At 41.1% G+C, this 26,935-nt stretch overlaps 1 protein-coding gene across 1 annotated transcript in view; it reads left to right on the top strand.

The window, feature by feature from the left end:
- CACHD1 (cache domain containing 1) overlaps positions 1-25,311 on the top strand; it is a 222,622-nt gene extending 197,311 nt beyond the window's left edge. The window contains exons 22-27 of the mRNA XM_004483667.5: positions 1,692-1,808; positions 3,353-3,504; positions 4,773-4,934; positions 6,169-6,246; positions 6,911-7,012; positions 23,561-25,311. Of these exons, the coding sequence (XP_004483724.1) occupies positions 1,692-1,808; positions 3,353-3,504; positions 4,773-4,934; positions 6,169-6,246; positions 6,911-7,012; positions 23,561-23,799 (850 nt within the window). The 3' untranslated portion in view covers positions 23,800-25,311. The remainder of the gene's footprint in view (positions 1-1,691; positions 1,809-3,352; positions 3,505-4,772; positions 4,935-6,168; positions 6,247-6,910; positions 7,013-23,560) is intronic.
- The last annotated feature ends 1,624 nt before the right edge of the window (positions 25,312-26,935 follow it).

Genomic DNA, 26,935 nt, shown 5'->3' with positions numbered 1-26,935 from the left:
ATAATACTGTGGGGTCTCATTTATAGATCCATTTTGGGTTGGGGGGTAAGAAGATGGTTCATTCTAATGATGAAAAGTATGCAGTGAGCCAGGTTTGTTTTTTGTTTTGTTTTGTTTTGTTTTTTAAAATTTATTTATATCCCCTCCCATCCCCCGTTGTCTGCTCTCTGTGTCCATTTGCTGTGCGTTCTTCTGGGTCCACTTACATTCTTGTCAGCGGCACTGGGAACCTGTGTCTCTTTTTGTTGCGTCATCTTGCTATGTCAGCTCTGTGTGTGTGTGTGGCACCACTCCTGGGCAGGCTGTGCTTTTTTTGCACAGGGCGCCTCTCCTTGTGGGGCGCAGTCCTTTGCGTGGGGCTCCCCTATGCGGGGGACACCCCTGCATGCCATGGCACCACTTGCATGCATCAGCACTGCATGTGGGCCAGCTTCACCACATGGGTCAGGAGAACCCTGGGTTTCAACCCTGGACCTCCCATGTGGTAGGCAGACGCTCTATCAGTTGAGCCAAATCGGCATCCCAGTGAGCCAGGTTTTAAGCTCCATAGTACCTTAAGATGAAGTCTGCTTTCACATTTAAATATAAATGCTGTGAATATATGCGCTACATACAAAACAATATGAGAATGCTACATACATTTACTGAGAGCCTACCATATGTCAGGTGCTTTATACACCTTAAGCCACTTAGTTTTACCTACGTGTAAAAACATAGGTACCTCTCTCACATTCACATATATCCACCCCACACATAACACAGCATTATTTATATTAGTGAAAATTTTAAGACTTGTGAAATAAATTGTAGAAAATCTGCTCTGAAGAATTTTAAAGAGAATGATGTGTGTAAATATATATACATATGATTAAGCCATAGAGGAAAACGTCTAAAATGCACTTCATTAAACTATTAACAGTGATTACTTCTGAAAGTGAAATTTTTTTTTTTAATATTCTTTTTTTTTTTATTTCTCTCCCCTACCTTCACCCCCCCCTCCCCGATTGTCTGTTCTCTGTGTCCATTTGCTGTGTGTTCTTGTTTTTGTCCACTTCTGTTGTTGTCAGCAGCATGGGAATCTGTTTCTTTTTGTTGTGTCATCTTGTTGTGTCAGCTCTCCGTGTGTGTGGTGCCATTCCTGGGCAGGCTGCACTTTCTTTCGCACTGGGTGGCTCTCCTTACAGGGCGCACTTCTTGCACGTGGGGCTCCCCTACGCGGGGGACACCTCTGCGTGGCAGGGCACTCCTTGCGCGCATCAGCACTACACATGGGCCAGCTCCACACGGGTCAGGGAGGCCTGGAGTTTGAACCGCGGACCTCCCATGTGGTAGACGGACACCCTAACCACTGGGCCAAGTCCACTTCCCTGAAAGTGAAATTTAGAATGAAGAGTGAGGGGAGGTAACCTTCACTTTTAACTTAATACATTACTGTTTCATTGACTATTTATGATATCTTAATTTTTTATTGTTTCTATTATACATGAAGTTGACAAAATTGAAGCTCAGAGTGATTAAGTAATTGGCCGAAGATCATGCTATGTGGTAAAGTCAGATTTCAAACCCAGATCTGTCTGACCACTCCATCGAGCTGCCCTGCAGCCCATTCAGATGGAACCTCAGGCCAGGGGCAAGAGAAGCAGGTGAGTGGGTGGTAGTGGTCCTACCCTCCATACTTGCTGTCTCCACAGAAACCCAAGCTGCGAGGTCCACCAGGAGCCAGTAACGTATACCGCCATTGACCCTGGACTGCAAGATGCTCTTCACCAGTGTATCAACAGCAGGTGCAATCAGAGGATGGAAAGTGGGTAAGCAGTGCCCAGCACTGATGGTACTTAGGCCAAGGCAGTGGCTGCTATAGTGAAACCTAATAACAAGCTTGACCAGCAACCTCATTGAACTTTCCCAGCTAATACATGTTATTCTGTTTCTTGATTTCTAACAAGGTTTATCAATTTTTCAGATATGAAACTAATTTCCATTAGCCTTTATCCATCACGTTTAAGGTTGTCCTGGCCATTTGATTTTCATGTTTCTAGTTAGGTATGGCTGTTTGGCATGTGTGCCATATGTGAGTAGCCTCATCTGTGGGTGGGAATTTTGTTTTGTTTTTGAACCCTAATTTAAGCCATGGACTACAGTTAATAGTACAATTATAAAAATGTGCTTTCATCAATGTTACAAATGTTCCACACCAATGTAATGTGCTAATAACAGGGTGGTATATGGGAATTCTGTTTTATACCTGATTATTCTGTAATCCACAAATTCTCTAATTTAAAGGGAAATTTGTTTTTCAATTAAAAGAAATGTGAGGTGACTTGGTATGAAAGAGCAAGGGTGAGGGGGCAGGAACTCAAGGGATAAGATTCCACACACAGAACCCCGCAGGCAAAGTTCTGCCTGTGATGGTTTGGTTTTTTTTTCCTTTTTTCTTTTAATTAAAGAAGTTGTAGGTTCATAGAAAAACCATGCATAAAATACAAAGTTCTCATATACAACCCTATTATTAATACCTTGCATTAATGTTGTACATTCATCATAATTGATGAAAAAACATTCAATCTGTGATATTTTGAAGACCACAATTTTCCTTTCTTGGAAAGCAGATTTGCTTCAAGGTAGTTTTGAGAACTATAAACTATGTGGCCCCTGCCTTCTTCCCCTTCCCACTTCTTCCTAGGATGTTTGGGATTAGACAGTCTTGGAATAGTGACTGTGATAGGGCAATGTGGGTAGAAGTTGATGACTTTATTGTAGTTACAAGGTGCTGTTGGATGAAACAAATAATTAATGGATAGAAAGGACAAGTAGATCTACTGGTGTATACTTAAGCAAAGGAAAAGTCTGGCATTAGATTCATTAATTTAAGATGTTATACAATAGCCCAAAGTCAGTTAATTTGGGAAAGACTGCATAAATTCTCCAATTAAGTAGTCATAATATACTTAACATTTAAAAGCTCTAAGAAATATGTTTTAATGCACCTAGCATTTGGCCAGTTCCTCCTTCCTTTTTTTTTTTTTCCTATGACCATAATTTTGGGTATGTTAGGTTAAGGTTTAACAAACCTTGAGGCCATTTGGCCTTTTACAATGATTTTTAATAACTTTGTATTATTCCACTATATGTGGATTTCATCGTTTTATTAATCTCAGTTCCAAGTACTTGAGGGGCATAAAACAGCTATCCCCTGGCAGACTACTACTAGTCTCACTTATCAGGAAAGGGAGGTTCAAGGAGTTCACAGCACTATTAAGTAATAGTACTCTTGCACTGTCGGATGTTGGAGCCCACTCTCTCCCCTGCCCCATACTGCTTTCTGGAAAACAAAGTATCGTCTTTCTATCAGGGACTGTTTTGGTGTGCTGGACTGTGAGTGGTGCATGGTGGACAGTGATGGAAAGACACACCTGGACAAGTCCTACTGTGCACCCCAGAAGGAATGCTTCGGGGGGATTGTTGGAGCCAAAAGTCCCTACGTTGATGATCTGGGAGCAATAGGTATGTTTTTTGGGAACCCCGGACAGTTGGATTCTTGAACACACAATCTCCTTTCTATCTACCATCCTTCCCCAATTCCTTCTTCAGTAGTCAGTCACAAAACCAAGGCAGACAATTACCTTCAGAGCTATGCCAAGAGAGCAACCAGATCTGTCCTGCCAAACTTTGCAGGCCTGGAGTTCATTCCTGTGAAGCTTGTTCAGAGAGTTATCAGGTCTGATGTCTGCATGCTTGATCTCTGGAGCTTGTTTGAATGTGAGTCCCAGCTGTCAGAAGCGCAGGCCCAGTTATGTATGGAGTGACCACTGCACATTTATTTCCTGCTGCCACCTTCCTTCTTGACTTTTCCAAGGCAGAAGTCTCATGGCTGCAAATCATTACTTAGGGCCTTGTGGTCAACAGAAGCCAGGGCTACCTATTGCATCCAGGGTGGGTGCTGTGGGTAGGATGGTCTCTGTAGGGAGGAGAGCCCCTCGAATGAGCCTCAACATCTCAAAAATACTGCCAGGCAGGCTGCTTCCTTCAGCTGAGGCTCTCTTGGTGCCATTTTGGAATTAGTACCAACTCCTGAAGCCTGGCTGACAGATGAGTCAAATATTTAGACCTGTACTTAATACCTTGCTTTTTAACATCTTTCTATGTTAGCCTGTCTGTCGAAGGAAGTTCATTAGTAAGGAAGGCTTTGGGGTTCACATTACTACTAAATGAGGTGAAAATATAGTTAAAGTGACCTTGCTCTAAGAAATCACTTTATGCCTACCCACAGTTTCCTATCTAAAAAGAGCAAATGGGAATCCATAGTTTTGAAATTTGATCCATTTGGCCCTTATTCAGTGTTCCTGATACCATTTACATCAGTGGATCAATCACATGACCCTAACAGAATCTCATATTGCCCCTACCTCTGTTGGAGATGAGTTTTCTTTTCTAATAAGAGTATCTCATACTCCAGGGAGCTAGGACTATGTTAGCACTGGGTGCTGCGGCTTTAGGTGGTTCTCATCTGCTTACTTGTTTTCCTAGTCCTTGCCAGTTATGCTTTGCAACCAACATTTAATTTGAGAAGCAGGGACTCAGCAAAGCCATTGCTCCCCCTTTCTGGTGGGTCATATTCGAGGAATTCAAAGCTTCAAGCGGCCATTCTTATCTTCACCAAATCCCTTCCCCCTCTATTCCTTCCCATCTCATTCCTCCCCTCCCCCAACCCTACCACCTCCCACTCTTGGGAACTAATTACAATGAACTCCTGTTTGTTTGCTTTCATGTAGGTGATGAGGTTATCACATTGAACATGATTAAAAGTGCCCCCGTGGGTCCTGTGGCTGGAGGTATTATGGGATGCATCATGGTGCTGGTCCTTGCCGTGTATGCCTATCGCCATCAAATTCACCGCCGGAGTCATCAGCATATGTCTCCTCTTGCTGCCCAAGGTAGCTGAAAACAAATCCCAGATCTCCTCCTGGAGGCAGTGGCCTCCCTGGGGTTGTTTCAAGGCTGGAAGGACAGTGGCCGGGATTGTCAGCCTCTAAGGCATTGCAAGAGCAGTGCTGCATTTTCAGCTCCCGTGGAGTAGATTCAGAAGTCCACCGAGCCTGCTTTTCCCCTTTAGTCCACTGCTCATTCTTTAGTGCCTAAATCCCAGGAGCTCCATTTTAATTCCCCAGAAAATCCCCAGATGCTCTTTCTTCTTACCCAACATTAGCCTGTGGCCTACCTTTGGAATAAGCCAATCTGGGAAACTGGCAGGCCGAGTGGGAAGTTTCGTCTTCATGAAGGTTAGATGCATTGCCCTTGCAGTTCCAAAGAGATGGGCGAATCAACAATAGCCCGTATCACAATGGATCTGTGGTTTTGCAGCTATTATTGTGTTGTATTGCATAAACACCCATTTAAATAATCCTATCTCTTAAAACAGCATAACCAATCTAAACCAGGGACAGAGTGATTAATCTGTAATTAACTATGGCTTCAAGACCTACACTTTTTAGTGTGATGTCAGTGCTCCTTTGAGAGAACAAAGCTTTTAATGACCACATACCTATCCTTCCCTAAGGGCCCTAGAGATGCACTGACTCGGCCCGAATGGAGGTCAGGTTCACACATCTCTCCCTGGCTTCAGTCAGCAAGGACTCCTCTCACCCCTGCCCCAGTCGTAGCAGGTTTACTCTGGAATGTTTCACTATAGCCAGACTCCTCAAGGTTGAGCAGAGATAATGTTAACAGGGATAATCACAAAGCCCTTTCCCCTTGGTAAAATTTGACTTGACTGATCAGGGCCCCAGTCCACCTTTACCTTATGCCTGGTCTTTTATAGACCTTGGTGACAGCTTCTTATAAATGCAGTTAGCAGTGGGCTTGGACCCTCTTTCTTCTATTTTAGGTACTTTGGTAGACGGTTTAAGATGTTGGCCTCCAGCAACGTCTTTGCACCTTTCTTCAGAAATCAATTTGAGTGCTTCTCTTGACCATTCGCTTCTTTTTCTCCCTCTTCTCTCCTATGTTAAAAAAAAAAAAATGGCGCATCAGTTCATTTTTCCCCAAGATAGGAATCGTCCTTGATGGAATGCTGTCACCCAGCCATCAGACAAGCACTCAGCGGGGTACTAAAGCGGGTGATTTTGTTTGATTAAATAGTCATGTTTCTCTCTTTTTAATGATGGGTAGAAATGTCAGTGCGTATGTCCAACCTGGAGAATGACAGAGATGAAAGAGACGACGATAGTCACGAAGACAGAGGCATCAGTGAGTATTCCGCTGCTTCTCTGCAGAATGTCAGCAGGAGGCTAATCCAGAATAAATATGCTTTCTTATATCCTTTTGGCTTGTATTAAAATTTAAGAAGCTTTGACATGGCGCGTGTTTCTTCCCAGCCCCTTCTCTTTAGGAACGAATGTATAGATAAATCTCCAAAGATTTATCGAGCTCTCTGCTTTTTTGTTTGGTTTTGTTTGTTTTGGAGGGCGGATTAAGTGCTTTGGCATTAAACTTGCTCACCCTTCCCTGTCCTTGTCCTCCTCATTACTTTCCAGTATATTGTTTTAGGAAAAGGATCTTCAAGCATGCATTTTAAGAATCCCTTACCTGGGTGTATCCAAGTCAGGAAAAAAAAAAAAGCATTTTTTTTTTTAAATCAAAAGAAAGTACCCCTAGTATTGAGGTACCGTGTACCATGAGATACAGCTCCCTGGAGCATAGCTTCTTGATGCATACATTAGATACATAATTATGTCCCACTGCACTAGTTCTAAAGCTAGCTTCTCTGCGCCTCAGAATTTTTTTTTAATTACTTATTCTAGCTCTCCAAAGAACAGCTTTCCCCATGTGTGCTAGGCCCAGTCAGAGCAGAGGTGTGGACACCTTGGCCACTGCCCTGAGCTGCGCACTGACCGCCCTTGCCTCCCCACAGTCAGCAACACGCGGTTCATAGCGGCCGTCATCGAGCGACACGCGCACAGCCCGGAGCGGCGGCGGCGCTACTGGGGCCGATCGGGGACAGAGAGCGATCACGGTAAGGCCCAGCGTCCTTCCTTTCGGGACCTACGGAACCTGGGATACGCCGGTGGGCCAGCGCACACATCCCGCCCCACTGTCTTTCCGTGCCTAACTACCTTGACAGTGTTCCGCAGAAGACACGCTGCAGCCCGGGCGCGGTGCTGGCAGAGCCCCGGGGCAGCTGACTCATGCTCAGCTCGGCCAGGCGCAAGCCAGGCGACCTCCGGGCACGCACGTGGCTTCCTCGGCTCGCTCGGCACTCCTGCCTCCATAAGGACCTCCGCTTGTCTACCTGGAAGCCGCTCCCGCCCCGCTTGATTCTCAGTGCTTGGGCGCCCCCTAAGATCAGGCTCCGCAGTGTGGCTAGCTGGCAAATACCAGCCTCACTAAGGGCCCTCGGGCCGCATACTCCTGAGGCGTGATGGGAGGCCAGGCTGGCCTCTGGCATTGCCCAGCCTTGACCTGGGAGGGCCAGGGAAGCCTTCGCTGAGGGGCCAACATGTGGACTGAGCCTTGAAGGATGGCTGAAGAAAAGGAAGGGTCAAGGGCGTTAAAGCAAAGGGACTAGTGTGTGCAGAGGCTCGGAGTTTAGTCATAAAGTGCCTGTAGGAGGCTTGGGAAGGAGCAGCTGCAGCCACATCTGAGCCCAGGGTTGGGGCCAAATTGTGAAGAGGCACCAAATGCTGAGTGAGCCAAAGGGTGATCAAGTCCAAATGCTCCACCAAAAATCTGGCCGTACCACATGGGCTCCTCACCCTCTCTGTGTCCCTATCACTCAGCATCACAAAGAACAGCAGATGTATCCTTGTCTCTAAGCATTGCTGTCATAGTTCCAAAAAGTATAACTGGAGTGGTAGGACTTTCCTTGTCATGATAAAGTCTTTTGATTTCTCAAGATGGCTCTTTAATTTTCCAGAAATCTGCATTTCTTCCCAGAATCAGGTCTTATAAAAAAGCATAAATAATGTATTTATGCCTCTTGGACTCAGCTTTCTTCACATATACCCTGAAAAAAAAAAGTCTTCAAAAAGTATGCTCCCACACCTATGCTAAAAAATTCAGGAGTGGTTATTTGTCAAAGCAACCAGTGTTGCCTTTTATATTATAACCAAGTATTCAAGTTCCCTTTGGAAATAGGAAAAACTAAAGAAGAATACTCTTGTAAATGGAAGTCTGTTAATTGGGCTTTGAATGACCTTGTTCCTACCAACTAAATAGAAACTTTAGGTTTCTGTGGAGAGTCAAAGCAGAACTTAAATTTTTCAGTTTCTTTGACTTTCTGGCTTCTTTCCTAAAAACCTTTGAACCTGCATAAATTTCTTCTGCCAGGCATTTCTTTGCCTCTTCTCCTTTGAATAATAAAACAGGCTTGAGGCTACTAAAGTTCAACAGAAATAATTTCTTATTCAGTAGAAATACTGAATCCTTTTTCTCTCTCTCTTCCACTAGAAATTGTATCAATATAAAATTGGAACTCCGAGTGATATTTATAATGTTCTGTTAGCTCTCTCATTGTCTTAGTAAAATGGCATATGAAGCAACAGCTTAGATAAAAGGGAATGGTGCAGTGTCAGTATCTGAAAGCCAAGGAATCTAGCTAAAGGCTTGGTTTCCTTCATTTTTCACAATAATTGGATCCTTATCCCCCAAGGAATGAAAAAATAGTTTCTCATGCAGACAGAATGCAACACCAAAGGAAGTAGAAGACATTGACTTTCCTCATAATTCCAAATGCACCACAAAATCAATAGCATTGAGCTGCATGTTGTTTTATTCCTGTACCTGTGCAGTGGTGGCACCTAAAAGTGGTGGCATCTGGTTCATGTACCTGTGAAGCCTAAAGGTTAAGCTGTGCATACACATTAAACAGGGAAATCAAATTTAATTGTTTTGTCAGTGTGCTTTTCATGCATCTGTGTATTCTTCTATTTGGTGAGTGTAATGAACATCTGCTATTTGCTAGGCAAAGAGTTAGAGATGGGACGGGTGTCATTTCCACAAGGCAGGGTGGTATAGAGCTTATGAGATAGGTCAAGCCGAGCTCACCTTGAATCCCACCTCTCCCCCTCTTTCCAAACTGCAAAACCTTAGCAAAGCTACTTTGGACCTCAGTTTGCTAATAATTAAAGCAGTATGAGCAATTCCTACCTCGAAGTTTTTTGTGAAGGGGAGGTAGGCTGCTTTGTCAATCAATCATGGAAGACATGGTGGGGCAAGGTGGCATTGGTGATGGCTCTTGCAGGAACATGGCATCATGGTTTTTTTCCCACTGAACATGTTTCCGTGTGCATCCTTGGGTCTGAGACACAAAAGGAAATTTAGAAGAATAAAATCTATAAATATGAGTACTGAACAGACCAAACCTCTGATAGGGCTCTAAGTTATGATTTCCCTAGACTTAAAACTGAATGTTACCAAACTAAGCTTGGAAACTTTAAGTTGCATTTTTATTAATATTTAGAAATATTTTACGCAGCCAAACAAGAGTTTTGGATTTCAGAGGAATCTCATTTTAATTTTTGAATACTAAAAAAAAAGACTATTCAGATTAAGAAAAATTTTTAAAGCAGAATCATTTTTGTTTGAATTCAGTTAGGACAACTGAGAATGATGGTTTTTTTCAGCATTTTGCTATAAACTGTTACATGTACAAATGGAGGTTGCAAACAGTTGCTACTATCTATACTTTAAATTATATATCATCTTTGGCCATTTTTTTTCTTTTGAAAGTAGCACATTATTTTTAATCATCTACTGGCTTAATTTTTAGTTAAAAACCTTCAATATACACTTGCTCTTTATGAATCTATATTTTTGGTTATCTCATAGCTACTTTATATATAATAACCAACATTTTTTTCTTCGAAAAGGGGGCTTTTCCCCCTAGTTCTTATACTGGAAAATTCCAAAAGACTAAATAGGCAAATACTGAACCTTGAGATTCTCATCAAAAACTGTGTGGAGCAACAAAAAAGACTGTTTTCTAGAGGCGCAGAGATTTTTCTCCTGCAGTTACGCTCTGTGGCCACAAGGTGGTGAGTTGGTCCCCAGAGATGCCTGACCGTCCCTTTGCATTCAAGAGCAGTTCCTTAGGAATTATCAGATTAATAAATATATAAGCAGAATGCAAAAGAGCAAAAGCCTAATCTTGTCTCTTCCATTCTTTAAGAACATCTGGCCTCTTTCCTGAAGACTGTTTCTCTATTGAGATTTTCTTTGCAGAAACATTTCTATATATACCTTTGTATAGTAAAGATTTTTTTCCAAGTGTTTTCAAATATGCTTTCAAATGCTGTCATGAAGGCTGGGGCCATGCCTGTCTCTTCATCGCTATGTTCCCAGCACGCAGCAGAACTACCTGGCACTGAGGAAACATGATTGATTTGCCAAGAGTGTGTTTTTGGCTTTCTCTTGCTTCTCTACAATGTGCTGCTCTCTGGTCACAGATTTTCATTAATTATTGAGAAAAGAAACCTGAGTATGTTATAGAGGGGTTTGGCAATGGTAGCGTAGTTGAGGAAATTAAGTGGAATGGCCCCATGTGAGGGTTTCAGTTTAGAAGGGCCTCTGCCATAGTTCTCGTCAGAAAGCAGTAGCAGGAGAAAGGGGGAGCCTCCACAGAGCCTCAGAGACAACCACCACCACAACCCAGGGTGGACACGTTCGAACAGCAGTGGACTGTCAGCACTCCTGGGCAAGACCAGCGAGCCCCAGAATAGCGGCTCTAGAAGGTGGGGCTGGTCAGTGTCAGACCAGACAAAGCCACAGAGAAGTTCTGAAAAATTCATTGGGAATTCCTTTGGGAATATAGTTTACCATTTTCAAATGCCTTCATGTGAGAGGCATGGAGCTAAATGCTAGCAGTGTGAAGATAAACAAGTCCCTGTCCTTGAAGAAAGAATATACTAGAGGATAAGAAAGACTGACACTGTATATGGTAAAACCTAAGAAAGCAGTGCGCACAGAAGGCCATGTAAACTCACAGAAGGGACACCAGCTCCTGTGTGGGTTGAAAGGACTAGAAGTGGGAGGGGGTGAGTTGGTTGGGAAGGCTTCCCAGAGGAGAAGAGGTTCGAACTGAAGTATGAAGTGCCCTAGCAAGATGAAGGAAGGCAAGGAGGATGAGCCAGGCCGAAGGAACCTGGTGATTTAATGTTAAATGAATGTTAAAATGATCAGTTACTATGGGTGATTGGAAGGAGCAGGAATGGGAAGCCATCCAGCAGTTATTTGGAGGCAAAGTGAAGGCAGCCTAGCACTAAAGGTTAGCCCAAACAATCAACATAAGCACTGAAATTGTGCCAAAATGAAGTTTCTGCTTTTGTCTTTTATGGATATGGCATAAGGTGGTTTAAGCATACGTGGTACTTTGTAACGGAGGTTTTAGAACCTAGCATCTACTCTTAAATTCTAGACTTAGCATTGCCAAAGCTGGCTCCTGGAGTCTTAATTTGGGTTAATTGCATCACTATTTCCCCAGCCTCCGAAACTTACCCAAGAATGTCAGCTCCCCTGGCATCTGCACAAGTCCATTGGGTCACCAAATCCAGGCTTCTGTGCACTTGAAGGGTCTCTTGAAGCCAGCTGCTTGCTTATTTCCAGACACTGCAACTGTCCCGTTTTGGGTCCTTACCATCTTCTCCACACCTGTGCTCCAAACCCTGTCCTCTGAGCCCTGGTCCTCCCTCTTGCTGCCCTTCCCCATTGCCCATTAGTAAATCCTAACCCTCAGCTTCAACCAGCCTTCTTAAACTGGTCTATCCTTCTTGTCCAGCCCCATCTCCCACCTCTCCCACCCAAACACTGAGCTCTTTTTCCCAAATCCAGCATATCCTTGCAGGCTGTCCTTATACCCCTACCTGCAAGACCTTTCCTCCCCTTTTTCTAATCAGTGAGCTCCTTCTGTCTCTTAAGGTGTAGGGCCACCTTGCATGTCACCTGAAGTCTCCTCAATTAATGGGCCTTGGTATTCTTTTCCATGTTCCTCTCTTTTAGCCTATGCACATTTCCCCTTCTTGACTCTGGGCTACTCTAGAGCTGAGGATTCATCTTACCCCTTTGTCCATTTATTTTTCTTTTTCCTTTTATTTATTAATTTTTTTTGTTTCTTTTAATAGATTTTTTAAAAATTTTTAAAGATACATCAATCTTACAAACTATTACATTTAAAAATATAAGAGGATCCCATATACCCCCACTCCCCACCCTCACCCCCATACCTCCCACATCATCAAATTCTTTCATCAGTGTGGCACATTCATTGCATTTGATGAATGCATTTTGGAGCACTGCTACACAGCATGGATTATAGATTACATTGTAGTTTACACTCTTTCCCAGTCCATTCAGTGGGTTATGGCAGGATATATGATATCCTGAATCTGTCCCTGCAGTATCATTCAGGACAACTCCAAGTCCTGAAAATATCCCCATATCACACTTCTTCTTCCCTCTCCCTGCCCTCAGCAATTCCCGTGGCCACTGTCTCCACATCAATGATACAGTTTCTTAAATTGATAGAGTCACAATAATTCTATAGTAGAATGCCAGTAAGTCCACTCTAATCTATATTTTACTCCTGCATCCTGAGGACCCTGGGATGGCGATGCCCACTCTGCCTCTAACTCGAGAGGGGACTTAGATCCCACATGGCTAATGGATGGAATTCTCCTGCTTGCCGTTGTAGACTCTCTCAGTTCCCTGGTGTGGTGGTTGACCATCCTCATCTCCCTGTTGGCTGACGTGGGCATGTCCAGCAAAATGGAGAGTAGGTGCTACAACTCTGCTGAGGCTCAGGGTCCAGCCAGCACACAGTCAATCCATAGATTCAAGTCTCTTGAGCATATACCAACCCCAGTGTCAATCGCAGGTTCAGTAAAAGTGACAGAAGAGGCATGTGTAGAGAGGCCACATCTAAGTCCAACTCTATCACACTCAGGAACACAAATTCCAAAGTAGGGCCTACTGGCAAGGCACTGAACTCCAGAGCCATCTATCATGACCATAGGGCCTGGTGTCTCCATAGCCCTCAGGAGCACCACTACTAGATATAACTTGGGGTTATATCTACTTTGGCTGTCCCTGAGATCCTGCTGAGATGTGTGTAAGCGCAACCCCTCTAATGACCTCCCAACTCACTTTGAAGTCTCTTAGCCATGTAAACTTATTTGTCTTTACCGTTTCCCCCTTTTATTCAATGTCTTTTTCTAGTTGCATCATCAGCTAGTGCTTGGTAGAAATCCCTCGGCGCCAGGGAGGCTCATTTCTGGAGTCATGTCCCACGCTGGGGGACAGGTAATGCATTTACATGCTGACTTCGGCTTAGAGAGTGGCCACATTTGAGCAACATGGAGGCTCTCAAGAGGTAACTCTTAGGCACACTGCAGTTCTAGGTCTAGTTGAAATTTCCAGCACATAGGCTCCTAAGCATAGTCATCAGTATCAGGGACCCATCATTGAACCATCCTTCTTCACTGGTCTTTGCCCTTACACTTGGGAGATTGTTGCTGCTCCATTGGGGAGTGTGACATAGTTCCCCAGAATGGGAACTCAGCACTTCCTCAGTTGTCATGTGAAGCTCTACCCATTATGTCAATACCCAACGAATATCCAAACCTATCTATATGCCCTATATGCATGCCCTGGAGAACTCCCTCCCACCCATTTATCCCCCATCAATGACATCCCCCATCAGTGCTCTTCCCCTACCATAGTTGAACCCTTCTGTGATCCAGAACTCCTTTAAAAATGAAGTCTAATATATTGCCAAATTCAATTAACAGGAAAATGAAATAGTAATGACAGGTTTAAAGATTAGAGATAGAATACATAATAATTTAGGAAAACTAAAAGTAAAAAAATTAATTGGGGTATTAAAAATGAAAAATATCATAAAAAGATTTTTGATGTTTTGCCTTTCATCACTGTAATAGGTGTTGTCCTGTATGTACAGGCATTCTCTTCCATTTCTTCCTCAGTGTTTACATTCTTTTTGTGTGTATCTTCAAAAAAGTTTTAGATCACAGTAAAGTCACATACACAATATAGGGGACTCCCATATACCCAACAGCAAACCCTTTTCCACCTTCCCCAGCAATGATCTTTTTACATGTGGGTGTTACATTTGCTGCAACTGATGTACAGATATTGAAACAGAGCTACCAACCATGGTTCCATTATGGTTTATATTATAAGGTTTACATTTTAGACTGTACACTTACATAAATTTTTGGTTTCATTATGGTTTACACTTAAGACTATATACTTTAAAATTTTTGGTAAAGTTAACATGGCCTGTATCCATCATTGTAGGATCATGTAGAAACCTCCATTGCCCCCCAGTTACCCACTCTTCCAACTATTCTATTCCTTTTACCCCTCCCATTAGGTCCCACAGTGACAACCATGCTTCACTGCTTGAAGGACAAGATTGCTAGATACTGGCAACAATGCTGAGGTCTTAATACACTAGTCTATCCTCCCCGATTGAGAGCCACCCATGATCTCAAGAGACACCCTTCCCTCTATTTGAGAATAGCAGTCCTCCCCAGGATGAGGGTATAACACCTTCCCACTCATTGTATAGGTCTCCACCCACTGAAATAATACACTGTGACATGATGAGCACTCACACACTCCCTAAAAGTCTGCCCCATGTGTACCCTGTGCCAGATGCCCCTGTCAAACACCTTAAACCAATAACCCTTCCTTATTACATTTTCTAAAGAGTTTTCTCAACATTACAGTTACAACCATATACCCAACAGTGTCTCACATTCACCTGCTCCCTCCCTAACCCTGCCCCCAATTCCATGGACCATCTGGCCCAACCTCCCAACCCCTCTCAAGCTTGCAAAGCCTAACCCAATAGTATCCCTGGGCCCCATCTTCTCCCTTACTTCACAACTACTTACCTCCACTTTATCATAGATTTCACCCCTGTGGGCATTGGTTCACTTCCTTCCTCTTCCCCCTCCCCATTTCCTGTAAGCCTATCTTCCATTCTCTGGCTCTCCAAGACAGCTTGATTTGCTTAATTCATCTCAGAGAAATCATGTAGTATTTGTCCTTCAATGCCTGGCTTGCTTCGTTCAACATAAGGTCCTCAAGATTCATCCATGTTATCCCATGTGTTAGTACTATATTCCTTCTTGCAGCTGAGTAGTATTCCATTGTATGTATACACCACATTTTGTCCATTCATCTGCTGATGGGTATTTGGGTAGATTCCAACTTTTGTCAATAGTGAATAATGCTGCTATGAACATTGGTGTGCATATTTCCGTTCATGTCCTTGTTTTCAGTTCTGGGTATATGCCCAGCAGTGGAATTGCTGTGTCATGTGGCAAATCTATAGCTAGTTTTCTGAGGAACCACCAAACTGTCCTCCAGAATGGCTGGATCCTCCTACATTCCCACCAGCAGTGGATGAGTGATCCCATTCCTCTACATCCTCTTCAACACTTGTAGTCCTCTGTGTTTTTAATAGCCACCAGTCTGATGGGTGTAAGATGGTATCTCATTATAGTTTTGATTTGCATTTCCCTAGTATCTAGTGATGTTGATCATCTTTTCTTGTGCTTTTTAGCCATTTATATTTCTTCTTTGGAGAAGGATCTGTCCAAATCTCTTGCCCATTTTTTAAATGGGTTGTTTGTCTTTTTATTTTGAAGATATAGGATTTCTTTATATATTCTGGATATCAGGCTTCTAGCAGATATATGGTTACAAAATATTTTCTCCCTTTGGGTAGGCTGTCTTTTCGCTTTCTTGATATACTCCTTTGAAGTGCAAAAGGCTTTAATTTTGAGGAGGTCCCATTTATCTATTTTTTCTTTTGTTGCTTGTCCTTTGGGTGTGCAGTTCATGAAGCCATTTCCTATTACAAGACCCTGTAGATGCTTTCCTGCATTGTCTTCCAAGGTCTTTATGGACTTGGCTCTTATATTTAGATCTTCAATCCATCTTGAGTTGATTTTTGTATAAGGTGTAAGATGGTAATCCTCTCTTATTCTTTTGCATATGGATATCCAGTTCTCCCAGCACCATTTGTTGAAGAGGCAATTCTCTCCCAGTTGAGTGGGTTTTGTGGCCTTGTTGAATATCAGATGATTCTATATGTGAGTATCTATATCCAAACTCTTAATTTGGTCCCATTGGCCAGTATGCCTATCCTTGTGCCAATACCATGCTGTTTTGACCACTATAGCTTTGTAGTATGTTTTAAAGTCAGATAGTGTGATTCCCCCAATTTCATTTTTCTTTTCAATATGTCATTGGCTATTCAAGGCCTCTTTCCCTTCCAAATAAATTTCATAGTTAGTTTTTCCAGTTCATTAAAAAATGCTGTGTTGATTTTTATTGGGATTGCATTAAATCTGTAGATCAATTTGAGTAGGATAGACAATTTAATGATATTTAGTCTTCCTATCCATGAACAGGGAATATTCTTCCATCTATTTAAGTTTTCTTTGACTTCCTTTACCAGTATTGTGTAATTTTCTGTGTATAAGTCTTTTACATCTTTAGTTAAATTTATTCTTAGGTATTGATTTTTTTATTTACCATTGTAAATGGTGTTTTTTTCTTGATTTCCTCCTCAGATTGCTCATTATTGGTGTACAGAAATGCTACTGATTTTTGCACATTGATCTTATAACCTACGACTTTACTGAACTCATTTATAAGTTCTAGAAGCTTTGTGTAGAATCGCAGGGTATGTATAGAATCATGTAGTCTGCAAATAGTGAAATTTTGACTTCTTCCTTACAAATTTGGATGCGCTTTATATCTGGTTCTTGCTTCAGTGCTTGATCAAGTATTTCTAACACAATGTTAAATAGGAGGGGTGATAATAGTCATCCTTGTCTTGTTCCTGATCTTAGAGGGAAAGATTTTAGGATTTCACCATTGTAAATGATGTTAGCTGTGGAATTTTCATATATACCCTTGATCATGTTCAGAAAGTTTCCTTCTATTCCTATCTTTTGCAGTGTTTTTATCAAGAAAGGGTGCTGTATTTTTTCAAATGCTTTCTCTGCATCTATAGATATGATCATGTGATTTCATTCTTTCGATCTGTTTATGTGATATATTACATGATTCATTTTCTTATGTTGAACCATCCTTGCATACCAGGGGTGAAACCCACTTGGTCATAGTGTATAATTTGTTTGACATGTTGTTGAATATGATTAGCAAGTATTTTGTTGAGGACTTTAGCATCTAGGTTCATTAGCAAGATTGGTCTGTAATTTTCCTTTCTTGTGTTGTCTTTGTTTGACTTTGATATTAGGGTAACATTGGCATCATAGAAGAGTTAGGCAATATTCCTTCTATTTCGATTTTTTAGAAGAGTTTAAGCAAGATTGGTGTTACTTCTTTCTGGAATGTTTGGTAGAATTCACCTGTTAATGCATCTGTCCCAGGGCTACTCTTAGTTGGGAGGTTTTTAATGATTGATTCTACCTCTCTACTTGTGATGGGTTTGTTGAGATCACCAATTTCTTCTTTCATCAATGTAGGTTGCTTATATGTTTCTAGGAATTCGTCCATTTCCTCTAATTGTCCTTCTTGTTGGCATATAGTTTTTCAAAGTATCCCCTTATGATAGTCTTTTTTTCTGTGGGGTCATGGGTGACATCCCTTTCTCATTTCTTATTTTGTTTATTTGCATCTTCTCTCTTTTTTTCTCTGTTAGTCTAGCTAAGGGTTTGTCAATTTTATTGATCTTCTTAAAGAATCAGCTCTTTGTATTGTTTATTTTTTCTACTGCTTTCTTATTTTCTATTTCATTTATTTCTGCTCTAATCTTTGTTCTTTCTTCTTCCTTTGGGATTAGTTTGTTGCTTTTTTAATAATTCCTCCAAGTGTGCAGTTAGGTCTTCGATTTTAGCTCTTCTTTTTTGATGTATGAATTTATGACTATGAATTTCCCTTTCAGTACAGCTTTTGCTGCATCCCATAAGTTTTGATATGTTGTGTTGTCTTCTTCATTAGTTTCAAGGTCTTACTGATTTCTTTTGAGATTTCCTCCTTGGTCCACTGTTTGTCTAAGATTGTGTTGGTATATCCTGCTATATTTGGGTGTAGTGTTCTGTATATGTCTGGTAAATCCAGATCCTCTAATATATTATTCAAAGTCTATGTTTCTTTATTGATTCTCTGTTGAGATATTCTGTCTAAGAGTGATAATGGCATATTAAAGTCCCCCACTATAATTGTTAAAGGCATCTATTCCTCCACTTAGTTTTTCCAATGTTTGCCTCATGTATTTTGAGGCTCCCTGATTAGATACATAAATGTTTATCATTGTTCTTTCTTCTTGAAAATTTGTCCCTTTTACTAATATGTAGTGTCCATCTTTGTCTGTCAAAATAGTTTTGCATTTGAAGTCTATTTTATCTGATATTAGTATAGCTACTCCTGTCCTTTTTTTGGTTATTGTTTGTTTGTAAGATTGTTTTCCAGTCATTCACTTTCAACTTCCTTGAATCCCAGGGTCAAGGTGAATTTCTTGTAGACAGCATATAGATGGGTTATATTTCCTTATTCATTCTGCCAATCTGTGTCTCTTGACAGGCGAGTTTAATCCATTAACATTCAGTGTTATTACTCTCAAGGACTTACTCACATTAGCCATATTTTCTTTGGGTTTATGTATGTCATATGTTGTTTTTATTTCTCGCTTTGTCTTTTTAGTTGTTCTTACCTGCTCCTCCAACTCTGTCTTTCCTGGTTTTTTTCCTTTCCTCCTATAGAACTCCCTTTAGTATTTCTTGAAGGGCAGGTTTCTTACTGGCATACTCTCTTAGTTTCTGTTTATCTGTGAATATTTTGAACTTTCCATAATTTTTGAATGCCAATTTTGCTCAGTAGAGTATTCTTGGTTGGAAATTTTTTTCCAGAAATTGGCACTTAATCTTATTGAGCTTCCCTTGTATGTGATGGTTCTCTTTTCTCTTGCTGCCTTCAGTATTTTCTCTTTGTTTTGAGCATTGGATAATTTGACAAGTATATGTCTTGGGGTAGGTCTGTTGGGATTTCCACTGTTTGGGATGCACTGCACTTCCTGGACATGGACATCCATCTCCCTTGATAGGTTTGGGAAGTTTTCAGCCATTATTTCCTCCAACACCCCTTCTGATCCCTTTCCCTTCTCTTCTCCTGGTATGTCTATAATGCATATGTTTGTGTGTTTTGTGTTGTGATTTAAATCCCTAATTCCCTGTTGGATTTTTTTCTATCTTTTTATCCATCAATTCTACAATCTGTTTCATTTTAGATGTACTGTCTACCACATCACTAATTCTTTCCTCTGCTTCTTCAAATTTGCTGTTATTTGCTGAGAGTGTATTTTTGATTCTTGGATTGTGCCATTCATCACCATCATATCTGTTATCTTTTTATGTATTTTTACAGTTTCTTCAGTATGCTCTTCTGGTGTTTTCTTAATATCCTTAATCTCTTCCTTCACTTCATTAAGTTGGTCCATGATATTTGTTTGGAAAGCTTTGATTAGTTGTTCAATATTCTGCTCCTCTTCCTGGTTTTTAGTTTGTTCATTGAACTGGGCCATGTCTTCCTGATTATTGGTATGGTTTGTAATTTTTTGTTGCTGTCTGGTCATCATTTTATCTGGTGGGTTTCTTCAGTTGATTGGCTTCTCCCTCTAGTCTCAGTTTTTTTTTAGGTGCTGTTTTTCTGTGTGTGTTCAGTTTTCTTTTTGACACTTTGTTCTTCTTACTCTAGTTCCTTTTTGTTGTCTAAGTTACTTTGAAAGAAAACGATTAGGGCCTGGGAAAGCAAAAGAGGTAAGAAAAGAGTAGTAATATTGGTAGTAAGTGTTAGCAGAACAACTGAATAAGACCTAGGGGAATAAATATTAAACTCATGTAAGCAGTATATAGTTATAGGAATAAGAAAGTGGAGTACCTACAATGAAATGGGAAACTGAATATGGAAAAGAATATAGTATGAAGTAAAAGGCTAGTGTGATCAGGAGAGAGGGAAAGAGAAAAGAAAGGAGAGTAACATAAAGAGTGAATAAAAGATAGAAAACAGAATAGAAGTGTTAGAAATAAAAAGCCAGAAAAATTGGGGGCTAAACAAAGAGAGGTGGAATGTAAGAGCAACAACAGAAGGAAGGTAGAAAGATGTAGGAAGGAAAAGAGATAACATTGGTAGCCAAAATCAGTACACACAGAAAAGGGGCAAGTGAGGACAAGGAAGCACAGCAAGCAATAAACCAGCCAGCAGCACCTAATGGAAAAAAAAAAGAAAAAGAAAAATGGGGGGTGGGGTGGGGAATAAGGAGGAAGGAAAGACAAGATAACAAGAAAAAATATATATAAGCCCTCAAGCAAGGAGTCAACCAAACAATAAAAAAAAAAAAACAGACTTCCCTCTTAAGCTTTTATTTAGGGAAAATAAAAGACCCAAGGGAAGCTAATACAAGGATAACTATCTATGTTTTCCCTGTCTCAGAGTATCTGCTAATGTCCCAATGGGTGACTACTCTAAGAGGAGCTGGGAACCAAACCAGAGACCTTGCACATTCAAGGCTAAAACTCCTCCACTGAGCCAAACCCTCCTTCTGAGTCAACCTGCTCCTCGAAAAAGTCCCCTTCTAGTAGAGCAGGATCTACTCTTTGCAATTGAATAAACCCCTTTCTCCCTTTCTCACTTCCCTCTCTCTCAGGGCAGCAGGAAGCCCATATTACCCCGGAAAATGACTCTCAGTCACTTTGAGAGAGAGCACCCACACCTTGCCAGGAACTCTAAATATGTTCTTGGAAGCCTACCAAGCACTTCCTACTGTCCCACTCCCTTAGGTGTGATGCACAGGATTGGTTAATTGCCTGGCTCCATCTTCTCCCAGACCTATCCCACAGAGGTTAGGTAAATTGGGCTGCCTCAGCAGATTCTCTCCCCTCTTCCTGGTTTCTCCTCAAAGCTCTAAAAGGGGGGTCCAGACAGTTGAACCTGCATTTGTAGGACTCTTCTCCACCCTTCACCAGAACCCTCCCATTCTCGGAGTTTTTCTCCTCTGACTGTGACTGGTGAGGTTTGGGGAAAGCTGCAGCTTCTTGCCCTGGGAGAAGGGCAGAAACCCGCGGTTTTGCCTTGAACTATCACTCTTTAGTCACACTCTCTCCAGACCGATTCTCAGCAGCCTCCTGCTTTGTGGGTTCCCAAGACAGCTCAGTCAGTATGGATTTTGTCCCCACTCAGCCATATTTTTGTAGGAGAGATGATGTGGGTGCCCTCACTCTGACACTATCTTGCCCTGCCTTCGCCCTTTGTGCACTTAGCCATTAGGTTAATACTTGGCACAGAAAGGCTCTCAGGAGGGATAGATGCTTATGTCAATGAAATCTCCCTCGTCTGCCCTGACTTCTCATGGCCTTCACTTCCTGAGTTCCTTCCTAGGTATTTCCACATATAGAACCCACAGGCTTACAGAAACAAAATTCCTTTTCTTCCCTGAGACTCAGAGTCTCTGAATCTTCCTCTGTAGTCATCCTGACTCAAAGTTGTGATCACCTTTAACCATCCTGCCTCCCCACAGCCCCTAAGGTCCAACTGCTTGCCAACTTCTTCTATTGTTCCCACATCTGAAATATCTTTTAAATCTGCCCAGTCCCACTCCTAGTTTTACTTCCTCTCTTATCCCAGCTGTTGCAATAACCTACCTGCTGCTACCCCTTCCTCCCTACCATTTATCGTCCAAACTGCCACCAGAACTACCTTTTTAAAGCACAGAAAAGCACAGATTTGACCAGCGCCGTTGTTTTGATCTGCTCAGAACCTTGTAATGCTGCGCCATTTTCTATTCTTTGGCATTGCTCTTATGACCTGACTTCAAGTTACTTTTCCACCTTCCATCTGCTCTCCTCTTCAGCTCCCTACCAGCCCTCATCCAAGCCTCATAGTACAGGAATGGTTGGTTTCTATGCCTCTGTGACTGCTAATGCTGTTCTTTTGCTCATTTCCACTTACCAAACTCCTACTCATGTGTTGAAGCCCAACTAAAATATTAATACTTCTGTGAGGCTTTCTTATCCCCCAGCCAGATTTAGTTATTCCCTCCTCTGGATTTTAATTATACCTTATTTACAACACGTCATTATGTGCACTTAGAGTACACCTAGCTTGTTGAACATCTGTCTCATACTTGATTGTGAAATCCTTAAGGAAAGGAGACACCTCTTATTCATGTTTCATTGTCTCCTCCCTCCTTCCCCATAATGGTCTTTAATCAATGAATAATTGAGTTGAGCTGTACTGGTAACTTGTTTCATTTCTCCACACAGTAGCTTTAGAGCTCCTTGTATAGGAACTGTGTTTTCATCTAGGTGTCTCCTGCATGCCCAGCCCAGTGCTTTGTCTATCATGGTACCCTAATCAATATTTGTTGAATTGGACTGCTAATTAATTTTGTCATTTGAGAAATGTTTCATTGAAGACAGAGAATTGCCCATCTCATTTTTGCATGGAGCTTACATTTTCAGCCATAAACTCTTCCTGTTTGGCTGTGTGCAAGAACATCAATTTTGCAGCCACAAATGTGACTAGCACTACCCGTGGGTGAGTGCTGATTGATGCTAACTGTAGATGCAGTGGAAATATTAATGAGCTGTCATTCTCAAAAATTTTAAAGGAGATTTTTGCAATATTTTAAAACATGCCAAGCTTCCTGGAATGGAATCCTTTGATCAACAAGAGCATTTTCTTTTGAAACATAATATTACTTATCATACCAAAAGAAATTAATTTTTAAATAAGGTGAGCAAGCTTACACAAAGAATAGTTGATTCCTTTGCTTGGAGATGTAACATATGTGTGTGTGTGTGGAGTTAGTGTTTCATTAGATTCTGGAACTTTGGGCAAATTCCTTGACCACTGATCCGACCCCTCTCTCACCTATAAAATAAATATTCAAATACATGCCTCACTGATATACAAGAATTGCATGAAATAAGTGCCTGCTCTGTGGCAGGTGTGCAGGTTAATAGTAGCATTTTTTTTGTTATTGTGGCATCACATTCAGGCCATCTAAAGCCCATCTTCTTCCCCTACCCATTCCCCAACTATTTTGTGTCCTGTTAAGATCTTCTCCTTAAAGCTCCTTTTTTTTTTTTTTTTTTTTCAATTTCTTCAAAGTAGATCCTCTTAATCTTATCCCAGGGAGAACTGTAGGAGGCTAGTTCCCCAAATGTCAATGGTGGTTACCTCGGGATGGTGGGAGGTAGAGTGATTTTAGTTTTCATTTTGTTGGTTTGGGGATTTGGGGAGGGGGATCATTATTCATTTTGGGTTTTGTTTTGTTTTTTCTTATCCATTATATTTCCTAAAAAGATTACACATGTGTAATTGTTCTAAGAAAACTCATTTTACTGAAGATCTCTTTTAAAATGTTGCTTCACCATCTGCAGTGTCTGCAAACACTTGCACCCAGAGCCACTAAAGAAGCATGCGTTCCAATGCCCTGTGAATTTTAAGTGAAATCTTCTCCTTGCATGTTGACTCTCTCAGCTGCCTTTTTGTTTTGTTCATTTTCTAGGTTACAGCACCATGAGCCCACAGGAAGATAGCGAAAATCCTCCAGGCAACAATGACCCCTTGTCAGCAGGGGTTGACGTGGGAAACCACGATGAGGACTTAGATCTGGATACCCCGCCTCAGACTGCTGCCCTACTAAGTCACAAGTTTCACCACTACCGGTTACATCACCCCACCCTTCATCACAGCCACCACTTACAGGCAGCCGTGACAGTACACACCGTGGATGCGGAATGCTAACGACCTAACCTCCGTGAGAAGACAGGCTCTGGGAGATCTGGAATGTTCAAGAGAGAAAATGAGCCAGCGTAAAACCCGCAGCAAGAACCCCCTTGTGTGTGCTTTGTCCAGTGGTTTAGCTCCTTTCCTATTAATGTGCTTAAAAACAAGAGAAGCGTCAACAAAATCCACACTTGTGAAAATGTGAGGCTGGTTCTGAAACGGAGGGGAAATAAGCCTGATAAATGAACCTGCCATAATACTAATGGAATGGAAAAGAAGGCAGACCTCCAAACATAGAGACGAAATCTTTAAATAAAACGTTGGGACCTTCGTTAAGCTGAGCCAGAGGAATGTTCCAAGGAGCCAGAAACATTCGGCTCTCCTTAACTGGAAGAGAGAAAAATCTGGGCAACCAGAGACTAGGAATGTGGCACACTCAGATATAAATGTGCACATTGAAGATTTCACTTTGTTTCTTAGCGGTACCTAGATACCACAATTGCTGTATGGAACTCATGTTAAGCTCTAAATGATGCATCTCAAAATTTCTAAGTAAAGGATTATTTTTCTACTATTTATTGAACTTTCAAACATTCTCAAACTTTAGGGAAAAGAAAAAAAATACTCATAAGATGAGAAGTTTTCAGCAATTATCCCTAGCTGTTTTGTGTGTGATGAAGTGGTTCTTTAATTAAGGAATTCTTTTTCTTATTTAACTGATATAATCCCACTGCCCCACGCCACAAAATGGGAAAATGAAGAAACCTTTCTTTCTGACTTGTTTACATACGTTTTCTTTAGAACATCATTTCATGGAAATGCATTTTTATTTGTAATACTATATTCTTTCTCTGTATTTGACAGGTGAGGAGGGGCACAAGAGTGCAAGAAGTTTTTAAAGAAATTGTGTTTCTTTGTAACTCATTTCCACTCCCCCGGTACAATGCTTTTCTTAAGTTTCTGTGAAACCTAATATTACAATCCCAGTCTTTCAGCTAAGGCAAAGTTGAAAATATTCTCCTTGTTCTAGAAACTTTATAAACTAAAAATATGTCCCATTTTGATTCTGAGATATTAAACACATATGGGAAGAAGCTTTGAAAATTGTGAGATTTTAGTTCTTAAAGATTTCTTTTGAAATCATAATTGAAAGCTGTTCTGCCAGTTATCCAAGAAGTTATCCACCAAACTCCTTTGATTCATACAGAGATTAATCAAATCTGGCTAATATAATATGGGGCATTGTAATTTTTAAGTAGCGTTCTAATTACAGTGATGTTTTTTAGATTCACACTTGTGACTCCAATATGTTATAAAGACATTCTTGCACCATGTGTGTGGTAAATGTCCATTTATATGTAGTTGGAAAAAAATTCACTAAATAATGTTTTATGGATAGGGTATTACAATATAATGTAAAAAAAATGGTTCTTCAGCAGTACAGAAAGTAAACTATATGTGTGTTATCAGGAAACCCCTTCATACTGTGTATAAAATTGCAGTCTAGTGAAATAAACTGTATGCAATGGACAGTTTTAGTGGCTACAGTGATTTCTTAACTTCCCACTTTTTGGGGGTGCCTGGAGGCAATTTATTTACACTTTATGGCCTAATAGGTCAGTTGCCAAACTGAAATGCTTACAGTCAGCCAAAATCAGGGACTTCTTGCCCATCTCAAATATTCAAAGAAAGTTAAGGATATACGAGATAAAATAAGAAGTGTTTTCAAGTGTGTAGAACATAGCTTCCCCTTCCTGAGCATCTCTGTCTGTGCCCTTAATAATAAATAGATGGCTATCCTCTAACTGCTAGAGAGATGGCATAAGTTTCCTGCCTTCCCAGAACATTAAAGCACTCCATGGGATATAAGTTTTTTCTAAAGTGGGAACCTCTGTATTATACAACTAGCCTTGAAAAGGGCACACTTGGAGTTTCCAAGAAAGGATCATTAAAATTTAGAGCTTAATGAAGTACTACTCAGAGACAATGAGAAATGCATTTTGTGTGTTTGTTTGTTTGTTTTTTAGGTGCTGGGGGCCGGCTATTGAACCTGGGACCTCGTGTGGGAAGCCGGCACGCAACCACTGAGCCATATTGACTTCCCTGAGTTGGTTTTTTCATTTATTTTGCTTCTGGTTTGTTTTTGTTTTATTCAGGAGGCACCAGAAACCTGGGACCTCCCACGTGGGAGGCAGGAGCTCAGCCACTTGAGCCACATCCACTCCCCATGCATTTTATGTCTTTTGCAATAAAAAATGTCTCCTATCCTGAACTTTAGGGGAAAGTAATTTGAATGTTTATACCAGATAAGAAAAACAACTGCATACAGCTCCCCTGTAGGATATGCCATATCTTCTTGGCATATAATTGTTTAAACGTTTGTTGTTTACAAGGAAAAACGTGTTGGGGAACCTTTTTATTGTGGTGGTAAAAATCAGCTCCTTTTGCCTTCACATACCTTTGCTGGCTAAATACGGGTCTTCCCTGAAACCCTAGAGAGGGTCTTTGAACACCTTTCCACTTCCCAAGGCCACCTGACGCCAAAGATTCAAGAACTCAGGGTGTCCCAGGTCATGTTCTACAGCTAGAAAAAAGAAATGTCCTCATTGTAACCTAAACGAAATATGGTTCAGATTCAAACCAGTCTTTATGGTATGCGTTATCTACTCTTCAGATAAATTGATTTTAGAAATTTTAGAAAGTACATTGTAGTTTTTCTTTCCCTACTTCTTGATTTAATTTGAATACCCAATTAGACTTCATTAATGTATCGATTTGAAAAGCTTTGCCATGTTAACTGGGACAGGTTTATTTTGTATGTCAGAGTGAGTGGGGAATGTGGGAAGAAATCCTGGAAGATCACTTAAGCTCATTTCCCTGTGGCACTGAACTGCCCTAAGGATTGCATTTTTAAAATATGTGTATCTGGTAGAACAATCAGATTCTTAAAACAGGTCAGCCCAGGCTCATCGATGTCCTTTTTGGTCTGTTTCTGATCAGAGGGGTGGTGATTTTCCTGGCTAAGATACAATGCCATATTCGGAATTTTTTTGTGTAAATTTTAAACTAAAAAGAATCTTCAATTGAAAGATGTATTACTATGGCTTTATAACTTCATAAGATGGTCTTTTCAATAGCTCACTTGTGTGTGCAC

The sequence above is a fragment of the Dasypus novemcinctus genome, chromosome 9 (assembly GCF_030445035.2).
Source record: "Dasypus novemcinctus isolate mDasNov1 chromosome 9, mDasNov1.1.hap2, whole genome shotgun sequence".
NCBI lineage: Eukaryota > Metazoa > Chordata > Mammalia > Cingulata > Dasypodidae > Dasypus > Dasypus novemcinctus.
This window is presented reverse-complemented; position numbering and strand designations above follow the sequence as displayed.